A 17,912-nucleotide genomic window follows, 5' to 3' on the forward strand; every position below is an offset into this window, starting at 1 on the left:
TGGGGAGTGATTCTGGCATTGACCTTCCGGGCTGTCTAGAGTGGCTCCCCAAGGAACAGCCCGCCCAGCTCTGGCCACCGGACCCTGCCAGCAGCCTGCTCCGACTCTGTGTGGCCTTGGCGCCTAGAGGCTATTATGGGCTGAGTGGCGCCCTCCCCACACCCCCCAATTCCTTTGTTGAGGTCCTAAACTCCAGTAGATCAGGACGTTGGCTGTATTTGGAGGCAGGGTCTTTAAAGAGATAACTGAAAATGAGGTCACTGATTCAACAGTGACTGCTGTCACACAATGACTGGTGTCTTCCCAACAAGAATCCATTAGGACAGAAGTACACGTGGGGAGAAAGACGCTATCGACAAGCCGAGGAGAGAGGTCTCGAGAGAAACCTCCCCTGCCCACACCTTGATTTTAGAGATCTGGCCTCCAGGACTGTGAGAGAACGGGTTCTGCTGTTCAAGCCCCAGGCTGTGCTGCCCTGTGACGGCTGCCCGAGCAACTAGGGAAGGCGCCGGCCCGGCCTCCTGTGGGCGGGGATGCTGGCAGTCTCCCTGGGTGGCATCTCCTGGTGGACGTGGGTGAGCCTGCTGTGAATGCTGAGCGACCGTCCTGGGTCCCCAGGCCCTTAGTTCCTAGAGTGTGGCCTTGCAGGCTTTGGTTACTTTCCAGCTTGAGTCCCCTGGGGAATCTGGTATGGAAGCACATGTTGGCAACTCCCAGACATGTGCCCCTGCCACCCCAGCCCCCAGAGCAGACAGACCCACCGTGCCGGCTCTGTCTCTGGGGGTGCTGGTGCTCAGGCGTGCTGGGCTCCCGGGGCTGGTCGGGGGAGGGGAGGGGCAGTGGGTACAGGCCTCCAAGGAGGCAGGGAGGCTGGCAGGGAACAGCTGCGCAAAGGTGTTAGGTTCCAGTTGGTGTGGGCGGCCCCAGGGCCAGGTGCCAGTCCAGGGAAGGGCCTGTCGACAGGGTGTTTTTTTTTTTTTTTTTTTTTTTTTTTTTTCTGAGACAGTATCTCACTCTGTAGCCCAAGCTGGAGTGCAGCGGTGCCATCTCAGCTCACTGCAACTTCCACCTTCTGGGCTCAAGAGATTCCCGTGCCTCAGCCTCCGGAGTAGCTGGGATTACAGGCACATGCCACCATGTCCCGTAATTTTTTCTATTTTGGTAGAGACGGGGTTTCACCATGTTGTCCAGGGTGGTTTCAAACTCCTGACCTCAGGTGATCTGCCTGCCTCGGCCTCCCAACGTGCCGGGATTCCAGGCGTGAGCCACCGCGCCCGGCCTGTTGACAGGATCTTGAAGGGGGAAGTTGGACCTCATTCCGTGAGCTCTCCTCCACCACACGCCTCAAGGCCGCAATCTGCTGTGATCCAGCTGGTGCGACATGGAAGCTCAGAAAGAAAAATCTCGCTTTTTGATAGTTTGGCAAATGTTCCTGCAGCACGAGTCATTTTTCTTCTTTAGTCGAGAGCGCCCTGTTATTTATGTGAATGTTAATTTGTGACTGGGGACATTCCCCGACGTGGTCTTCATGCTGAACAAGACCTGGGAAATGTCAGCCAGAGCATCTGGCAGGGACGAGTGTCAGTTCTCGTGATAAATAGGCAGGCCTATTGCAGTCCCAGGGTCTGGGTCTGACCCACTGACCTCTGTGTCCTGGCTGGCTCTGGCTGGCCAGCTGTGTTTCCTGGAGGCTACCCTGGCACTGGTGTGTGCAGGAGCCATGGAGATGGGGGAGCTGGCTGCAGAGGGCTGAGTGTGGGACATTCTGGACAGGCCAGGTCCCGAGGGAACCTCTCAAGCATTGCTTGATTTAGCAGAAGGCCGCCTGGCTGGCCCCTGTGCTGGCCCCATGAGGCATTCTTGTCGGCATCTTGTTTATTCCATTTTTCCCCTTATCTTGCTCTCTTTGCCCTCCCCCTTTCCCTCCCTACTATCTTCACATGAATTGCCTGTTTTGCTATATGCCCTTTGTAAAAATGTAAAACAAAACAAAACAAAATACAGAAAATACTAATAAAAAGTGAAACTCACCCCCGATCGTAACACTGCTGACCCTTTGTTACGCGTTTCCTCACAACTGTCATGCCACGATCATGATGATGGCAGTGGTGCTGCCGGTCGGCTGATTTATCAGCTGCTGTGCCGAGTGCTCTCCACGCAGTATCTCGCTCAGCCCTCATATCAGCCGTGGAAGCTCTGTTGTTATCCCCAATCAACCCGGCAGACACTGGCCACAGGGAGGCCACTCAGCTAGCCAGAGGTGAAGTAAGCATTGGAATTGAGGCAGAGTGACTCAGAGGCCACATGCTTAAATGTTAGGCCGTGCTGACGTTGGGCACAGAGGTAGACTTGATTTTACATAAGGAGACCACGCTGGAGCTGCGCTTGCCTTCTTCGGTCACCAATATGTCAGGGGTGTGTCCGTTCCTTACGTGGTCAAAAATCTGTGAAACTCTTTTAGCCTAGCAAAAATCTGTAAATTTGTGAAATTATTTTGCAGGGCATAGAGTGTTTTTGAAATAATCTGACTGGCTGGGAGTGGTGGTTCACCCCTGTAATCCCAGCACTTTGGGAGGCTGAGGTGGGAGGATCACCTGAGGTGGGTGGATCACCTGAGGTCAGGAGTTCGAGACCAGCCTGGCCAACATGGTGAAACCTCGTCTCTACTAAAAATGCAAAAATTAGCCGGGCATGGTGGGGTGCACCTGTAACCCCAGCTAGTTGGGAGGCTGAGGGAGGAGTATCGCTTGAATCCGGGAGGCAGAGGTCGCAGTGAGCTGAGCTCATGCCACTGCACTCCAGCGTGGGCGACAGAACAAGACACTGTCTCCAAAATAATAATAATAATCATCATCATCATCATCATCTGATCATTTATTGTTTTTTGTTTGTTTGTTTGTTTGTTTTTTGGGACGGAGTCTCACTCTGTGGCCCAGACTGGAGTGCAGTGATGTAATCTTGGCTCACTGCAACCTCTACCTTCTGGGTTCAAGCAATTCTCCTGCCTCAGTCTCCCGAGCAGCTGGGACCACAGGCGCACACCACCACACCCAGCTAATTTTTGTGTTTTTAGTAGAGACAAGATTTCACTATATTGGCCAGGCTGGTCTCGAACTCCTGGCCTTGTGATCTGCCCGCCTCAACCTCCCAAAGTGCTGGGATTACAGGCATGAGCCACCACGCCTGGCTGAGTTTTGGTTTTTTAAGACAGGCTATCTCTCTGTCTCCCAGGCTGGAGTGTCCAAAATAATATTAATAATAATAATCTATTTATTTATTTATTTATTTTGTTTATTTGCTTGGCTTTAGGTGTTGGTTTTTTTGAGACAGGGTCTCTCTCTGTCTCCCAAGTTGGAACTCAGTGACATGATCTTGGTTCACTGCAACTCTGCCTCCTGGGTTCAAGTGATTCTCCTGCCTCAGCCTCCTGAGTAGCTGGGATTACAGGTGTGGACCACCATGCCTGGCTTATTTTGTATTTTTAGTAGAGACCCTGGCCTTGATCTCCTGACTGCCTCAGCCTCCCAGAGTGCTGGGATCACATCATGCCCAGCCTACATTTATTGTTATAACATATATTTGTTCTTACTTCTGTCATCTAATTTATGTTTTCTGTCTTTCTGGATTTTTTTTTTTTTTTTTTTTTTTTTTTTGCTGTTTTTCTAGTCTGCTGTATTTTCTATATGGTCTATGTTCAGTAATTTGGAAAGTATACATTAGTTTTACTAGTTGTGACTTTTCTGATTTTGAGTAGAATTCTTCAACTTGTATCTATTGACTTTAGAAACTTATCAATAACTGTTGATCCTAACTGAAGATTAGGAAACAAATACAATTAAACTGCAATTCCTTTTTTCTTCTTCTACTCTTTGTCTGAGTTTTTTGGGCTTGTTTGGCAATTTTTTGCCCGCCCCCATTTATTAAAGTTAAATTATGAGTAGTTTATATATTACATAGCTTTTTCCCCCAGAATATATGCTAAATGTCTTCTTGTAATCCTAATTATCCCTGTAGCATAGGTGCAGACAGCAATTCCACTAGTTCGGCCTGTGAGTTCCCCGCCTGCCAGGTGACTCTGTTTTAAAATCAAAGTCCAGGCTGCATGAAATGGCAGGTGGGGGGTGCTGGGGAGGGAGACAGAGGAAGACACTGGGGAGGGAGACAGAGGAAGACACTGGGGGTACGCTCAGGGGCAGAGGCCTGCCAGGACCCCATGGAAGGCCTTGTGTGCCGGGAGACGGCCTTGACTTTTATTTTGTAGAAGTGGGTTTCTGGTTTTTGGTTTGGTTCTTTCTCCTGGAGCTCTCCTTGGTCCTAGTAGGGTTTTAGAAGGATAAACGGCACCTGCCGATGTGTGCAGGGTTTCTTTTTGGGGTGATGAATAAACAGGATAAACAGTAATTCATAGGTTACCTGGTCCAGCTCCTCAGTTTGCAGAAGAGGGAACTGGGGGCCTGCAAGGGGACAGGACTGACCATGACCGCATTAGAAACCAGGTCCCCTGGCTCGCCTCCCGCCCTGCCCTTCAAAGTGGAGTCTAGCTTTCCTTAGAGCCTCGCTGGGCATGTGACTGTCGGGGCTCATTGGTCCTGTCGGAGATTGGCTCTGGCCAGCTTAGGCCAAAAAAGAGACTTTTCTGGAATAAAGGTCTGTAGGGCCTGAAACCGGGTCCAGGGAAGGGTAGAGCGGCCGGGCAAAGTCATTAGGTTCTGTAGAGCTCAGAGGCACCTCTGTTGTGGTCACTGTGCTCCACAGAACCCTGGAAGGCCCAGCTCCAGCCATAGTTTCAAGACAGAGCCCTGGACAAGGGGTCACTCTCCAAGGGGAAGGAGGGGAGTGGCTGGCATCTGGCGAGGACTCCATGAAACACAGAGGAGGAGCCAGTGGAGATGCGGGTGAGGACAGCTGTTTCCTAACGCCATGGACAGCTCCTGCCCGCTGGCATTCCTTTTGGAAAAGTGGGAAAGTCAGTATGTGAAATCCTCTGGGATGCTGAACTGTGAAGGAGGCCATGGTGGTGAGGATGGAGTGGCTCAAATCCCACTCAGTGATATTTCCCGCTCCTGGGACTGTTCAGTGGCGAGGGGTCCAGCCCCCTTCCCTGAAAGCTCCCCAGGTTGTTAGAGACCTCCCTGGGGAGCTGGGAGGGGCAAGAGAGTGCCCGAGCAAGCTCTGAGGAGGCGCCCTGGGAGCTGCAGGCACTGTGCAGCTCTCCGTGTGAGACTGTCGTTCCACCAGGCAGCTCCCACAGCAGGGGAGGCTGCCTGGCTACTGCCCCATTGCCCAGCAGAATCTCCCAGGTTTATTACCAAAAGGAAAAAGGGGAGAAAGAATCTTGGAGTTAGAGTACTTTCTGGAACGGGAATCTTAGCAGATGCCAGCATTTTGGGGACTTTTTTGGCGAGTGTGCATGCCGTGTGTGTATTTCAGAGGGAGGTGAGTTTGAGGGCAACAGGCACTTGCTTCCTTGTCCCTTGGCAAAGTCTGGGTGCCTCTGTGCATGGACCTTTGTGCTTCTTATGCTTTGTGCCTTCCACGCTTGATTGTTGCCATTGCAACCTTGGCACACACCTGACGGTCTTTGTGCTGGAGGTTGACAAGGTTGAGTGACAGACCAGGTCCCAGTCATGCACAGATGGGAGGCTGCTGATGGCTGCAGCTGTGGCTTCCATGGGAGGGGCAGTGAGGCCCAGCCAGCCTGGGTGTTCTGCAGAGGGGAGCAGGATGCATGCCTGTGTTTCCCGTGAACCCCTAACTTCCAGGGTGTCTGTGGTTGAATACTTAAAAATTTAGAGTAACAGAACTGTTAAGCCTTTGGATCTTTATACACTTTTAACATCTCGTTGCCATTTCTAGTAACTACTTTACCATCAATCCAACTGCAAAGGAGCAGGTTCTATAGAAGGAAGAGGCAGGGCAGGCGTTGTGTAACTCACCAGGATCTGAATGTCGGCAGCTTTACTGGATGACCCAGGTACTGCCAGGCTCTGGGCCCCTGCAGTGGCACCTGAGGGTCAGGGACAGAGCCCTCCCCATGGTCCTCTCTCCATCCCCCAGGGGAGAACCTGGCTGGGTTTGCCAGACATCCACAGACTTCAAAAGCAGAGCAGGCCTCACACTGAGAGCCGGGTCGGGGTGTCCACCTTTCTGCAAGACCCCAGGCTGGACAGCTGTGGGGTTGGACGGACAGGCCGCCAGCAGGCTCCCAACTGAGTGCTCTTTAGCCTAGTGTGCTCCTGGAGTTTCTTGAATATTTATTGAGTGGGGAGAGGAAACGGATTCTAATTAATAAAAATTGCATGTAAAAACAGATACATGACACTGGCAGCAGGAAAATCAAAGTCCTGGAAAAAATGCAGCAAAGCCTAGCTCACATTTTGTGCTTTGCTCTCCTGTCAGTTTTCTTGTGTTTTTTTTTGACAGATCATGCCTGGGATGCATATTAAAGTATTTGAACATCAGGGGATAAAATGATCTCCACTTCTTTTGTGAAGTGCCCGCCGCTCCGCGCATTTTTCTGGCCGGTGGTCTTGGCTGGTGGTCTTGGGGTGGTCAGCCTTGGTCTCGGGGCAGGTGCCGCCATATTCATCAGTCCAGCACACGTGTGCACATCACACAGTGGTCCACAGAGACGGGCGGGGCTGTGAGGAGCGTGTTGAGTGTCTGCGTTTGAGAATGCCACCGCTTGGAGGCTTCTGGCTGTGTGAGGAAGCCTGAGCCCAGACCCTGCTTCACAGGGACCCCAGTGTGCTTCTGTGCCCTCCGGGGAGTCTCCTGCAAGGATGCCCTTCCAGGAGGCAAGGCCCAGGGCAGCATCAGATGGAGCTAGTGCCATTGGCTCAGCCCAGAGATTGTCCTCAGTGAGGCAGCCAGGGAGGGGAGCCTGACCCTGCTGGTCAGGGAGACCCCAAACTCTCCTGGGTTGTTCCGGCCAGAGGGTACTGCCCATCCCCAGGCTGAGCCTGGCCTCATCGTTACACTAGGTCCCTCCAGAATAACCCCACGGCCTCAGGCCTGTGGCATGGAGGCTCCTGGCCTGGGCTGCAAGGTCCCCCAGAAGATGGGGCTGCCATAAGGGGTCCTCATGTCTCAGTGTCCTGCCCTAACTGGCTCTATCGGCCCAGTCTGGCCCAGGGGCCTGTCTGGGAGATGCCCTTTCTGCACAGGTGTGGGCTCTGATTCCTAGAACGTGTGTGTCCGCAGCCTGTCTGCCCACCTAGGCCTCAGTTTCCTCATTTGGAAAGCAAGCTGGCTGGATGAAGTCACTTGGGTGGAGGTGTGGCATGGTTCTCAGCGTCTGCCAGGCTGCATGTGCTCCTGTGTGAGTGTGCACGGGATAGGGCAACCGGCCTCATGTACAGGCGAGTCACTGGACGCTTGGGGAGCTTGACATCTTGCCTGAGGTCACCTGGCCAGATAGAAAGGGTGCCAGGAACTCAGAACTTCACACTCCAGGACCGCTTTTCCGCTGCCGCCCCCCAGGGTTAATTCCTGCACTTCATCGAATGAGTTTCAGTAATAAGATGGATTTGAGGCACCAGCCTCCCCCACACCACACACCGTCAGTGCCGGACCCTCCCAACTCCTGCACCGGTAAACACGCTGAGCCCGTGCCAGTGGACAGGGACGGCTGTGGTCTCCCCGCCTGCCTGCTCGGTGCCTCCCTTGGGGGGCATGGCCTCTGGCTTTGGGGTCATCGGTTCGCTCATCCCACAGGCATCTGCTGAGTCTCTGCCAGGCCTAGTTGGGCCCTGAGACCCAGGGATGAGTCAGAAGCGTGGGGCCTGCAGGGTTCTCACCCCCCGCCTTTCACTCTCTTCCCACAGCCCTGATGACCTCCTTCCCTGACCTCGGTCTTGCCCTGGTAACTCTGGTTCCCCCTGCCTCCTCAGCCTTTTCCCCAGAAGCCCAGGATGCCCGAGCCCAGAGTGTCCTGCGCTCCTTGCCCTTCTTCTCATGCCCCTCGGAGGACGGCACCCGCTTTGCCGGCCACCCACCGGGACCCTGAATTAGTTTTCTGCGGCTGCTGTAAGAAAGTACTTAAAACAGCAGGAATTCGTCCTCTCAGTTCTGAGGCCGGAAGTCCGAAGTCAGTATAACCTGACCCAGATCCAGGCGTCAGCAGGGCTGCACTCCCTCTGGAGCCTCCGGGGGAGGACACTTTCTGGCCTCTGCCAGCTCCCGGGGGCTGCCAGCGTTCCTTGGCTTGAGGTCGCATTGCTCCAATCGCCAAGGCTGGCATCTGGCATCCTCCCTGTCTGCCCATGGCCTCGTCCTCTGCGCGTCTGCCTAATCCCCCTCCATTCCCCCCGTAAGGAAGTGGACAAGCGACTGCATTCAGGGCCCAGCCAGCCCCAGAGCCCACCTGATCACACCTGCAGAGTCTCTTTCCACCATGTCCTGCTACCCTCACAGCTGCCCGGGACGGGGCCTGGGTAATTTGGGGGCCGTCTTTTTCAGCCAGCCACAGACCTGGAAGCTCACCTGGGTGCTGCCTCCTCCCTCCCATCTCAACCGGATCTACCTGCCACGTCCTGTCCATTCCACTCCTCACCTCCCTCATACCTGCCACTTGTCCCTGTCTCTCTTGCTCCCGTCTGGACCATTATCCCTCTCCCAGGTGCCTGCAATGCCTTCTCCCCAGGACCCCAGACCCATTTTTGTTCTTCAGCCCATTCTCCCTGCGGCAGCCACCATGCTTCTGAACAGGAATCAGATCAAGGCCCCCCCAGAAGCCCCGGGCTGCCTACAACCCTCCCTCACCAGCCCCCTGAGTGACAGCCACCGGCCACTGTGCCTTCGATGCTCTTGTCCACCCACCTGGTCAGCGGTTCCTACCAGCTGTGCTCCGTCCACCTCCCCAGCCGTGGCACGTGCGGTTTCCTCTGTCTGGAGCACTGATTCTCTCTCCAGCTCTTTGCCTGGCCAGTGCAAAGGGATTGGGTCAGTTTGGGTAGATGTCACCTCCTGCTGGTGGCATCCTTCATTCTGGAGCCAGGCCTGATGCTGGGCTCTGTGTTCCTCCAGACCCTGCACTTCCACCAGCCCCTGCCTGGCACATCAGCTTCCCAAGGGCATCTCCAGTCTCCCTCCCTACTTGAGGCTAGGGGCAGCCGCCCAGCAGGCCCTAGGGGACACTGACTGCATCTCCCAGTCAGTGTCTGCAGGGACTCCAAGGGTTCGATGAAGAACTCCTCCTCCTCCATCCGTATCGGTCTGCAGGGGCTCCCAGCCAGCAATAGGATGGTGCTCACCGAGCACCTCAGGTCAGGCAGAAGGAGGGCAGCCCGTGCGCCACTGTGCCCCCTGCCGCAGCCAGGGTGATGATGTGGCAGAGGCCATCACCAGGTTACTTCGGGGGTGCATGGTTTTCGCACATCCAGATGGCAGGTGCCAGGGGCTACCCACCGGAGGGCACACTCCTGACTGGACAGGGGACCCTGGCCAGTGCCGGCTAAGCTTTGGAGCATCGATGGGTGCTGGAAATGCCAGCTTTTCTGATTTTCAAGAGAGTCTAGAAATCTGGTCATTTGTATGAACTCTCCTGTTTCTTAAGTTTGAGCAACGAATTCAAGCTTTTAAAATCCCCTGCATGGGTCGTAAGTGAGTGTTCTGAAGGAAACAGTCTGAAGGCTGGACACAGTGTGAGTTTCCAGTGTGAGACTTTGGTTTATGGATAATGGACTAAAAGATAAAAGTGTGGGAACTGGAGTGGTCATGGGATGGGTGGACCTGGTGGTGCCAGCAGGCTGGGATGGGTGGACCTGGTGGTGCCAGCAGGCTGGATGTCGGGGAGGGCAGGGGAGGGCAGGCTGGACGGCAGGGGAGGGCAGGGGAGGGCAGGCTGGACGGCAGGGGAGGGCAGGGAAGAGCAGGCTGGATGGCAGGGGAGGGCAGGGGAGGGCAAGCTGGAAAGCAGGGGCGGGCAGGCTGGATGGCAGGAGAGGGCAGGGGAGGGCAGGCTGGACGGCAGGGGAGGGCAGGGGAGGGCAGGCTGGACGGCAGGGGAGGGCAGGGAAGGGCAGGCTGGACAACAGGGGCGGGCAGGCTGGATGGCAGGGGAGGGCAGGGGAGGGCAGGCTGGACGGCAGAGGAGGGCAGGGGAGGGCAGGCTGGACGGCAGGGGAGGGCAGGGAAGGGCAGGCTGGACAGCAGGGGCGGGCAGGCTGGATGGCAGGGGAGGGCAGGGGAGGGCAGGCTGGACGGCAGGGGAGGGCAGGGGAGGTGAGGGGGGCTGAGTCAGGCCTCAGAGGGAGAACACAGGTTTACCAGATGGCCGAGTTGGGGGTGGGGTGGTGGGGAATGAGGATTCCTGAGTTGACAGCATGGTGGGTTCAGGGGCTGGGTGGCTCGGCAGGGTGCACACAGCCCAGTGAGGAGCATGGGGTGTGCAAGCCAGGGTCTGGGAGGGTGGGGCAGGTCAGGAGCCTGAACGCCAGCACACAGAGCAGCCTGAGTCCCAGCGGAAATGCGGGCCCAGCGAGGAGTTTGTAGTAAGGGAGGGCGCTGGCTGGCCCAGGGGTTCGGGGCATCAGTTCAGCTGCCTGTAGGGTCTGGGCTGGTGGCTGACACAGATAGCAGGAGAGAGCGGGGGGCAGTGGGGACTGGAGCCAGCTGCAGGGGCGTGTGTTCCGTCCAAGACCCGCTGTGGTCTAGGGCCTGCGTTTTCCAAGGAAAGCTGGGATTCCATGTTTAAGACGTGAAATCTCATCATTCTGAGTGTTAGCTTCAGAGCTTTAAAAATGTTGTTTGGCCCGAATGGAACATGTCTGTGGGCAGATTCAATCCCCGGCTGACTGTTTTGACCTTTGTCTTGGACTCTGGGCTCCTGGGAGTGGGGGCAGCTCTTGGCCCGTATTTGATGCACTTTTGTGGGTGCCCTCTGGGGACACGCACAGGCCCACGGCTGCCCTTGAATGTCTCCAGGCATCTCTGGACAGTTACGACTTTATAAACACAGTAACTTCTCTGAAAGCAGAGAGGGTTGGCGTACAGGGGTGGAGACGACCCAGACAGAGGCCTGGTTCTCAGACAGGGCGGAGGGCGGGGGGGCCTCTGGGGCCACATGTTCACGCCCTCCGACCAGCCCAGGCTTCAAGCTGAGCACCAGCTGGGGTGCTGGGCAGGGTCCTCAGGTGGGACGTACTCCCTGAGGGAGGGGGTCTCCTCGCTGTTCCCCTTCCTTGGTCTTTTGTGTGCTGGAAATCTGATCATGTTGTCTTTGTCCTGCAGGCTGGTCTGATCCGGATGGAGGAGGAGGAGTTCTTCATCGAACCCTTGGAGAAGGGGCTGGCGGCGCAGGAGGCTGAGCAAGGCCGCGTGCACGTGGTATATCGTCGGCCCCCCAAGTCCCCTCCTCTAGTGGGGCCACAGGCCCTGGACACAGGTGAGGCTACTGCAGGTGGGCAGGCTGTGTGGAGAGCCCCCTGAGGCCCGAGTCCCCAGGGGAGCATCCCAGAGACTCAGGCAGCTCTCCCAAGACCAGCTTCGCCGCTGAGGCTGAGCCCCAGTCTCGGTGGCTCAGGAATGGGCCAGCTGCCTGGCTGACGGCAGGGCGTAGCAGGGCTGCTGGGGCTGGGGCCTCTCCTCTGGGTGCACGTGGGTGACAAGCAGCCCGGGCACCTCTGCCTTCAGGTCTGGGACCTCCATGTGGACGATGAAGGCTGTCCAAGGGCCCATCTTCTGTTGCCTAAGGGTGAGCAAGTGTCGTGGAACGGGGTGGGGCCCAGACCAGGCCTGAGTCCAGTGCCCGCATCTCTGAGTCTGTGCTTGTGAAGATGCCTCCAGTGCCCCAGACAGCGCCTCCCCTGCCTCTGCTGCCACGGTTCCCGGGAGGGTGCCTGTGGCAGGTCCCAGCCCTCGCCTGGCTGCTCAGGAAGAAAGGCCCTGCATGCTCTTTCTGGATCCCTGGAGGCATGTGCCCTACAAAGACTGGAGATGCTCCCAGCAGCCTCAGCAGTCTCTGCACAGACTCATGGGCTTCTGTCTTTTTCAACTCAGAACCCATGTGTGCGCTGGGCCCAGAAAGCTGAAAGGAGCTGCCGGGTGGCCATGGTGACAGTCCCTGACTGTGCCTCGCTGTGCTAGCCCCCACCTCCCAGCATCTCCCAATCTCTGGTCCTGGATTGTGATGAAGCCAGGGTCAGTGTCTGATGTGGTTCTACAGGCCCATAGTTCTCAGGGTCCCCTGTGTGGTCGGGGACGCCTGGCCTGTGCTTGGCTCTTGCTGGGAGAGTGGGAAGCTGTGAGCTCAGCCCTCGGCCTCTGGTCAGGACCCCCTGGGTGAGGACAGCCTGGGACCCAGGGTCAGGCACACCTGCCTGTTCACAGTGAACGCTCCAGGGGCCTGGGCTGGGCAGCCCCTGTGCTGTGATTTACTAAGGTACTTCTGTCACTCCATAGCATCCCTGCCTCATTTACTGTAGGTGTCTCTGACTTCCTAGCTTGACAGATAAATTGAGTACAGCCTGGCAGGGCACAATTCTAATTTCATGAAACGACATCAGATACCTTTGCAAAGGCATGGTTCCGTCAGGAAGCCCACTGTGCTCTGGAGACAGTCAGTGTAACCGGTGGCCTCTGTTCCTTGGGGCCAAGTCAGAGTCTGCTGTGCTGCAGACAGCCGGGCCACCGGGCACTGCCCGCCCAGCCTTCTCCAGCTGCGGTCTCAGCCTCGACTGCTTATTCCCCGCCTTGGACTATTTTGCAGGGAAGGAAGGAGGAGTAATCCAGGAGGGCAAGCATGAAATGGGGCTGGGCCCCAGTTTTGCTCCTGGCTAATTGGCTGCCTTTGGGTAAGCCCAGTGGCGTTAGCAACCCCTGTGTCCGCGAGAGCTCCGGGGCTGCTCACTCGGTGCTGTGGGCTTGGTGCTTCTGTCTGGCCTCTCCTGGAAGACTCAGGGGGGGTTCTGGGGGCCTCTGCTCAGGCGAGGTGAGCTGGCCGTGTGCCCTTGGCCATGTCTCTGATCCCAAATTCCATATGGTGCTTGTCTTCCTGAACATGGCAGCCCTTCCCCCACAGCCTGGCCGGCCTTGCCTTATTTTCTGGGCTTCTGCTGGTGTTTGGCATCTTCTACTGAATCCTCCCTCCACCCCCACCCCCAATCCACATATCTTTAATGAGAACTTGAAATTCAGAACACAGGAAAGGAATTTCAAACTCCGAATAAGCCCAGAAACCATTGGCCTTAGAAGATGCTGGGTGAGGCCAGCTGCCAGGTCAGGGATGAGGCTGGGATGGAAGGTGGGGGTTTGGTAATGGGCTGTGGGGGAGGACGTGAGCCTGTCCAGCCTGAGCTCTAGGCCTCCGGCCCAGGCTGCAAGCCCAGGGTCTCCAGCTGAAAGCCCAAGCTATGGGTGTGGGCGTGGGCCTGGGGTTATAGGTCCGGGTCTCAGGCCTTGGGGCTGGGGCCAAGTCCCCTTTGCTTGATGTTCCTGTCTGGTGTCCGCAGGACCCTGTGTGAGGGGATCGGGCCTTCAGGGAGCTAGCCCCCACTCCGTGCACCTAATTGTTAATTGTTCCCACGGAGCCCTGGGCTGAGGTCGACACACTGGCTGGAAGGGCGGAGCTGGGTGGATGGCCCACGGTGACCTCAGGCGTCCAGCTTTCCATCTGCCTGGGCCTTTGAGTGGCAACGGGGAGATGCATAGAAGCTGTGTGTTGTGGCATAGTGAGGGGCACAGCCTGCCTGGCACATAGCTCCAGAACCTGGGTGCAGGGGTGTGTGTGTGTGTGTGTGTGTGTACAGGGGACCCTTTCTTCTAGTGAATTCTGAGGGAACCCTGATAGATCTGTGTGGCCCTGGTGGAAGCTGGCAGGAGGTGCTGGCTGGCAGTTTCTTCCTGCCTCCCCAAAAGCAACGTCTGGAAGTGGGTGTGAAGCACCCTGCTATTTATGTTCTGCCAGGGAAGGTGACACACCTGCCCTGGGTGTCCCAATGGGGGGTGGGCATCTGTCTGGGTGGCAGAATCTCCCTGCAGGGTTGGGGTGCCTCCTTTTCAGGGTTGCTGAGACGGGTGTCCTGTTTTCCCCGAGAAGCCCACAGGCTGACCAGGGTGATCTCGGGGGCTCATGGAGCCTCAGGAAATCATTTTCACTAATAGTCTATGTCATCCAAGATCAGTTGCTGGGTTGCAGATCGCCTGGGGAAACGGATGGAAAATGACGGTTTTAACGTGTTTCACAGACTCAGGCCAGGGATGAGTGTGTGTGCTGGGCAGCTTAGGTAATACCCGGGAGAGAGTGTTAGGAGGGGCAAGGGGTGAGGGAGCAGGGAGGGTCCTTTTCTCTCCTCCCTGGCCATGCTGGCCTTGGCAGAAGGGTCCTGCTCAGTGCTGCTGGCCTGGGAACCTGGCCAGGACCAGAGGCAGAGCTCTGAGGCTGGGTGACCTTTTGGGGAGAGGTGGTTGAGGTGCCCATCCCCCTCTCCCCCACCAGGCATTCTGACAGGCATCTCGAATCCTTGTTCTCTGCCCTTCCCAAGGCCAGCTCTGTGCCCAGGGACACTGTACTGGGGTTCAGGGACAGGGCACCCTGTGGCATTGTCCTCTCTGGTGTGTGTGTGTCTCATGCTATGTGGGACTGTTGAGGAGGGAGCCCCAGGGAGCTTGAAACAATAGAAACGTTGCTATGGTTTGTCTCTGGGCCTCCACCTGAATCTCATCTTGTAGCTCCCATAATTCCCCCATGTTGTGGGAGGGACCCAGTGAGAGATGATTGACTCATGGGGGCGGGTCTTTCCCGTGCCGTTCTCGTGATAGTGAATGGGTCTCACAAGATCTGATGGTTTGAAAAACGGGAGTTTCCCTGCACAAGCTCTCTCTCTCTCTCTCGCCTGCTGCCGTGTGAGACGTGCCTTTCACCTTCTGCCGTGATTAGGAGGGCCTCCCAGCCGTGTGGAACTGAACGTCCAATAAACCTCCTTCTTTTGTAAGTTGCCCAGTCTTGGGTGTGTCTTTATCAGCATCATGAAAACGGACTAATACCCACATATTCTCTCACAGCTCTGTGGGCCAGGAGTCTGAAATGCATCTCACTGAGCCAAGATCAAGGGTGGACAGGGCTGTGCTCCCTCCAGAGGCCCCAGGGGAGAACGTGTTTCTGGCCCATCCCAGCTCCTGGGGGCTGCCAGCCTCCCTTGGCTTGTGGCTGCATCGTGCCAATCTCTATCCCTGGGTCATATTGCCCCCTCCTCTTCTGATAGTGTCCCTGTGCCTCCCTCTTGCAAGGATGCCTTGATTGCGTTTAGGACTCACCCCAGTAATCCAGGACAGTCTTCTCATCTCAAGAACCTTCTCGTAAGCACATCTGCAAAGCCCTTTCTTCCCATAGAAGGTACCTGTCTCAGGTTTCAGGGATCCGGACCCAGCATCTTTGGGGGCACCGTGCAGCCAGCTACAGGATGTGAATGGCCCTTGCGTACAAGGCTGGCCACGCAGTGCACAGCACACCTGGGAGGTGCCCGTCTGGGTCATGTGGAGGAGCAGCACTGTAAGCTTCACTTACTCCTTCCCAGGGCATATAGCCCAGAGGCACAGCCCAGGCAGGCCCTGGTCCTGCTGCCTCCCTCACTGGACCCTCCACCCGGTGGTGTGGGAGCTCTTCCCTGCATGCCTGAGTGCCAATCTTAGCCTGGCAGTCCTCCCCCATCCCCCGCATTAAGGGACCCGGAGAGGCTTTGACTCCAAGACCACGTGCACAGAGAAGCCAGTGCTGCTGTTGACACTGAGGGCGTCTCTCAGCTTCCCAGAGACTGACCTTGGGATTCCGCGAAGGTTGCCACACAGTGAGAAAGACCCCGAGTCACGTGTTGGGCATGTGGTCTCTGTTTCAGGCAGTGCCATTTGCAGAATGTCAAGACAAGAGCTGCAAACTCAGAGGCTGGCAGGGCTTGGCAGGCAATGCCAACAAGGACAGCAGTGGAGGAAAAACAGATAATTGCACCCCCCCTTGGCCTGGCTTTCATTTCTCTCCTTTTGATAGAAACATGGACGACCAAGAATACATCTCCACTAAAGAGAAACAGCAGCAGGAATGCAGCCGCCTGTGGTGTCCAGCCCTGGCCTTGCCATGGGCACAGGGCGTCTGGGAGACCCTGCAAGGAGCAACAGACCCTCCTCAACTCCCTTGACCTCAATCTGGTAGAAGTGTGGGTCTGGTGCAGCAGAACATCCTATCAAGAGAATCCAGACATCAGAATTTTTATGTGAACCTTCCTGATGTTAAAATGTGTCTTGAAATTTCTGGAATGACAGGATGAACTGAGAGGGCTCCAGGAATCCAGCTGAGGCACTGAGCTCAGTGAGTCGGCAAGAGCTGGCTTAGGGCCCAGGCTGATCCCGGTACAAGAGACAGCCCCTATCACCAAGCAAGAGGACCAGGCCTCGGGGGTCTGGGGAGTCACTCAGGAAGTGCCAGGTTGGAGACACAGGTCCGGGCACAAGGACGCTGGCCAGGTCCAGGGCTTAGCCAGCAAATCCAACCAAAGCCCTCTTTCCACAGAAGCCTCCACATCAGCTCTCTGCCTCCAGCCCTGGGCCCTGCACACCCAGTGGGAGCTCTCATGCCTGGGGTCCCATCCCGTGCTCACTATATGGATTGAACAAAACACGGTCCCCCACTGGCTCTCTGTGATGCAGAGGCAGAAGCTTCCTCTGCCCTCCTCTGTGGGCTGCTCTCCTGGGGCTCCCCCGGGTCTGGCCTTGGGACAGAGGAGGGGCAGGTGCTTCCCGTCCTGGGGAACTGCTACCAGGCTGCCGTGCATACACCCCGCTGGGCTGAAGGAAGAGAAGTCAGACAGCAATGTGCCAGTGACCTTGGCTGCCTCCACTCCAGACGCCGCTGGTGCCAAGCTTCTGCCTGCTGCTGTCAGGCTGCAGCGTCCTCCCTGACGGGCAGAGGAGGCACACCACCAAGGGAACCTCTCAGCCTCGCTGCACCAAGGAAAGCCCGCCAGGAGATAGAGGACAAGCGCCGGCACAGGGCAGCTCCTCCATGTGGCTGAGCATGGCTGCCACCTGCAGCCCACAGCCAGCCCTTCCCCACCAGGCCAGGAAAAGCCCCCTCCTGATCCACAGTCTCCACCCTGTGACTTTGCCTTGAGTTGGGTAGGAGTTTTCCAGGCTGCAGGGGATCCTGGGGGAAGAGTGGGCAGGGGAGGGGACCTCAGGTTTGACAGCTCCCTCTGGGTGTGCAGGGCCCAGGACTGGAGGCAGGGAGCTGATGGGGCAGCCTCTGTGGAAGCTGCAGCCTTGAATGACCCAAGGTGGTGATGGCGCCCTCCAGTCTCAAAAGAGTTGAGTGTTTCAGCAAACTTGTGCTGATTGCAGTGTGAGGGAGGCTGGAGGCAGGGAGGCCATGGGGAGGCTGGAGCAATGGCATAGGAGAGAGAGAGGAGCTCTGTTCTCTCAGGCCACAGGACCGGGGAGCAGGCGAGACTCATCTACTCAGTGTCGAGCAAATAGCCAGCCCCACTGACACAGCAGATGTGAGGCTAGGCCTGGTGGCGGTTGGGGGGTCCAGGATGGGGCAGGACAGCTGTTACTTTGTTGGGGGGTGCAAATTTGCTGAATGCCAGGTCAAAGAGCCCTTCTGCCCTGTAGCTGTTGACGTCCATCTTAGCTTCCTGTGGCTGCTGTACCAACTTACCACACCTTAATGGCTTAAAACAGTATACATGTATTCTCTCACAGTTCTGGAGCTCAGAAATTGGAAATAGGCTTTTAGGGGCTAAAATCAAGGTGTTGGCAGAGCTGGTTCCTTCTGGAGGCTCCAGGGCAGGATCCATTCCTGGCCTCTCCCAGCTCCTGGGGGGTGCTGGCGTTCCTTGGCTTGTGGCCACATCGCTGCAGTCTCTGCCTCCCTGGTCACATGGCTTCTCCTCTTCTATAGGCAGCTCTCCCTCTTAGAAGGA

At 56.6% G+C, this 17,912-nt stretch overlaps 1 protein-coding gene across 1 annotated transcript in view; it reads left to right on the top strand.

Annotated features, from left to right (window-relative positions):
* ADAMTS2 (ADAM metallopeptidase with thrombospondin type 1 motif 2) overlaps positions 1–17,912 on the top strand; it is a 232,081-nt gene that overhangs the window by 56,352 nt on the left and 157,817 nt on the right. Inside the window, exon 3 of the mRNA XM_008015512.3 lies at positions 11,233–11,386. Coding sequence (XP_008013703.3) covers positions 11,233–11,386 — 154 coding nt within the window. The remainder of the gene's footprint in view (positions 1–11,232; positions 11,387–17,912) is intronic.

Source organism: Chlorocebus sabaeus, chromosome 23, assembly GCF_047675955.1.
Source record: "Chlorocebus sabaeus isolate Y175 chromosome 23, mChlSab1.0.hap1, whole genome shotgun sequence".
NCBI classification, from domain to species: Eukaryota; Metazoa; Chordata; class Mammalia; order Primates; family Cercopithecidae; genus Chlorocebus; species Chlorocebus sabaeus.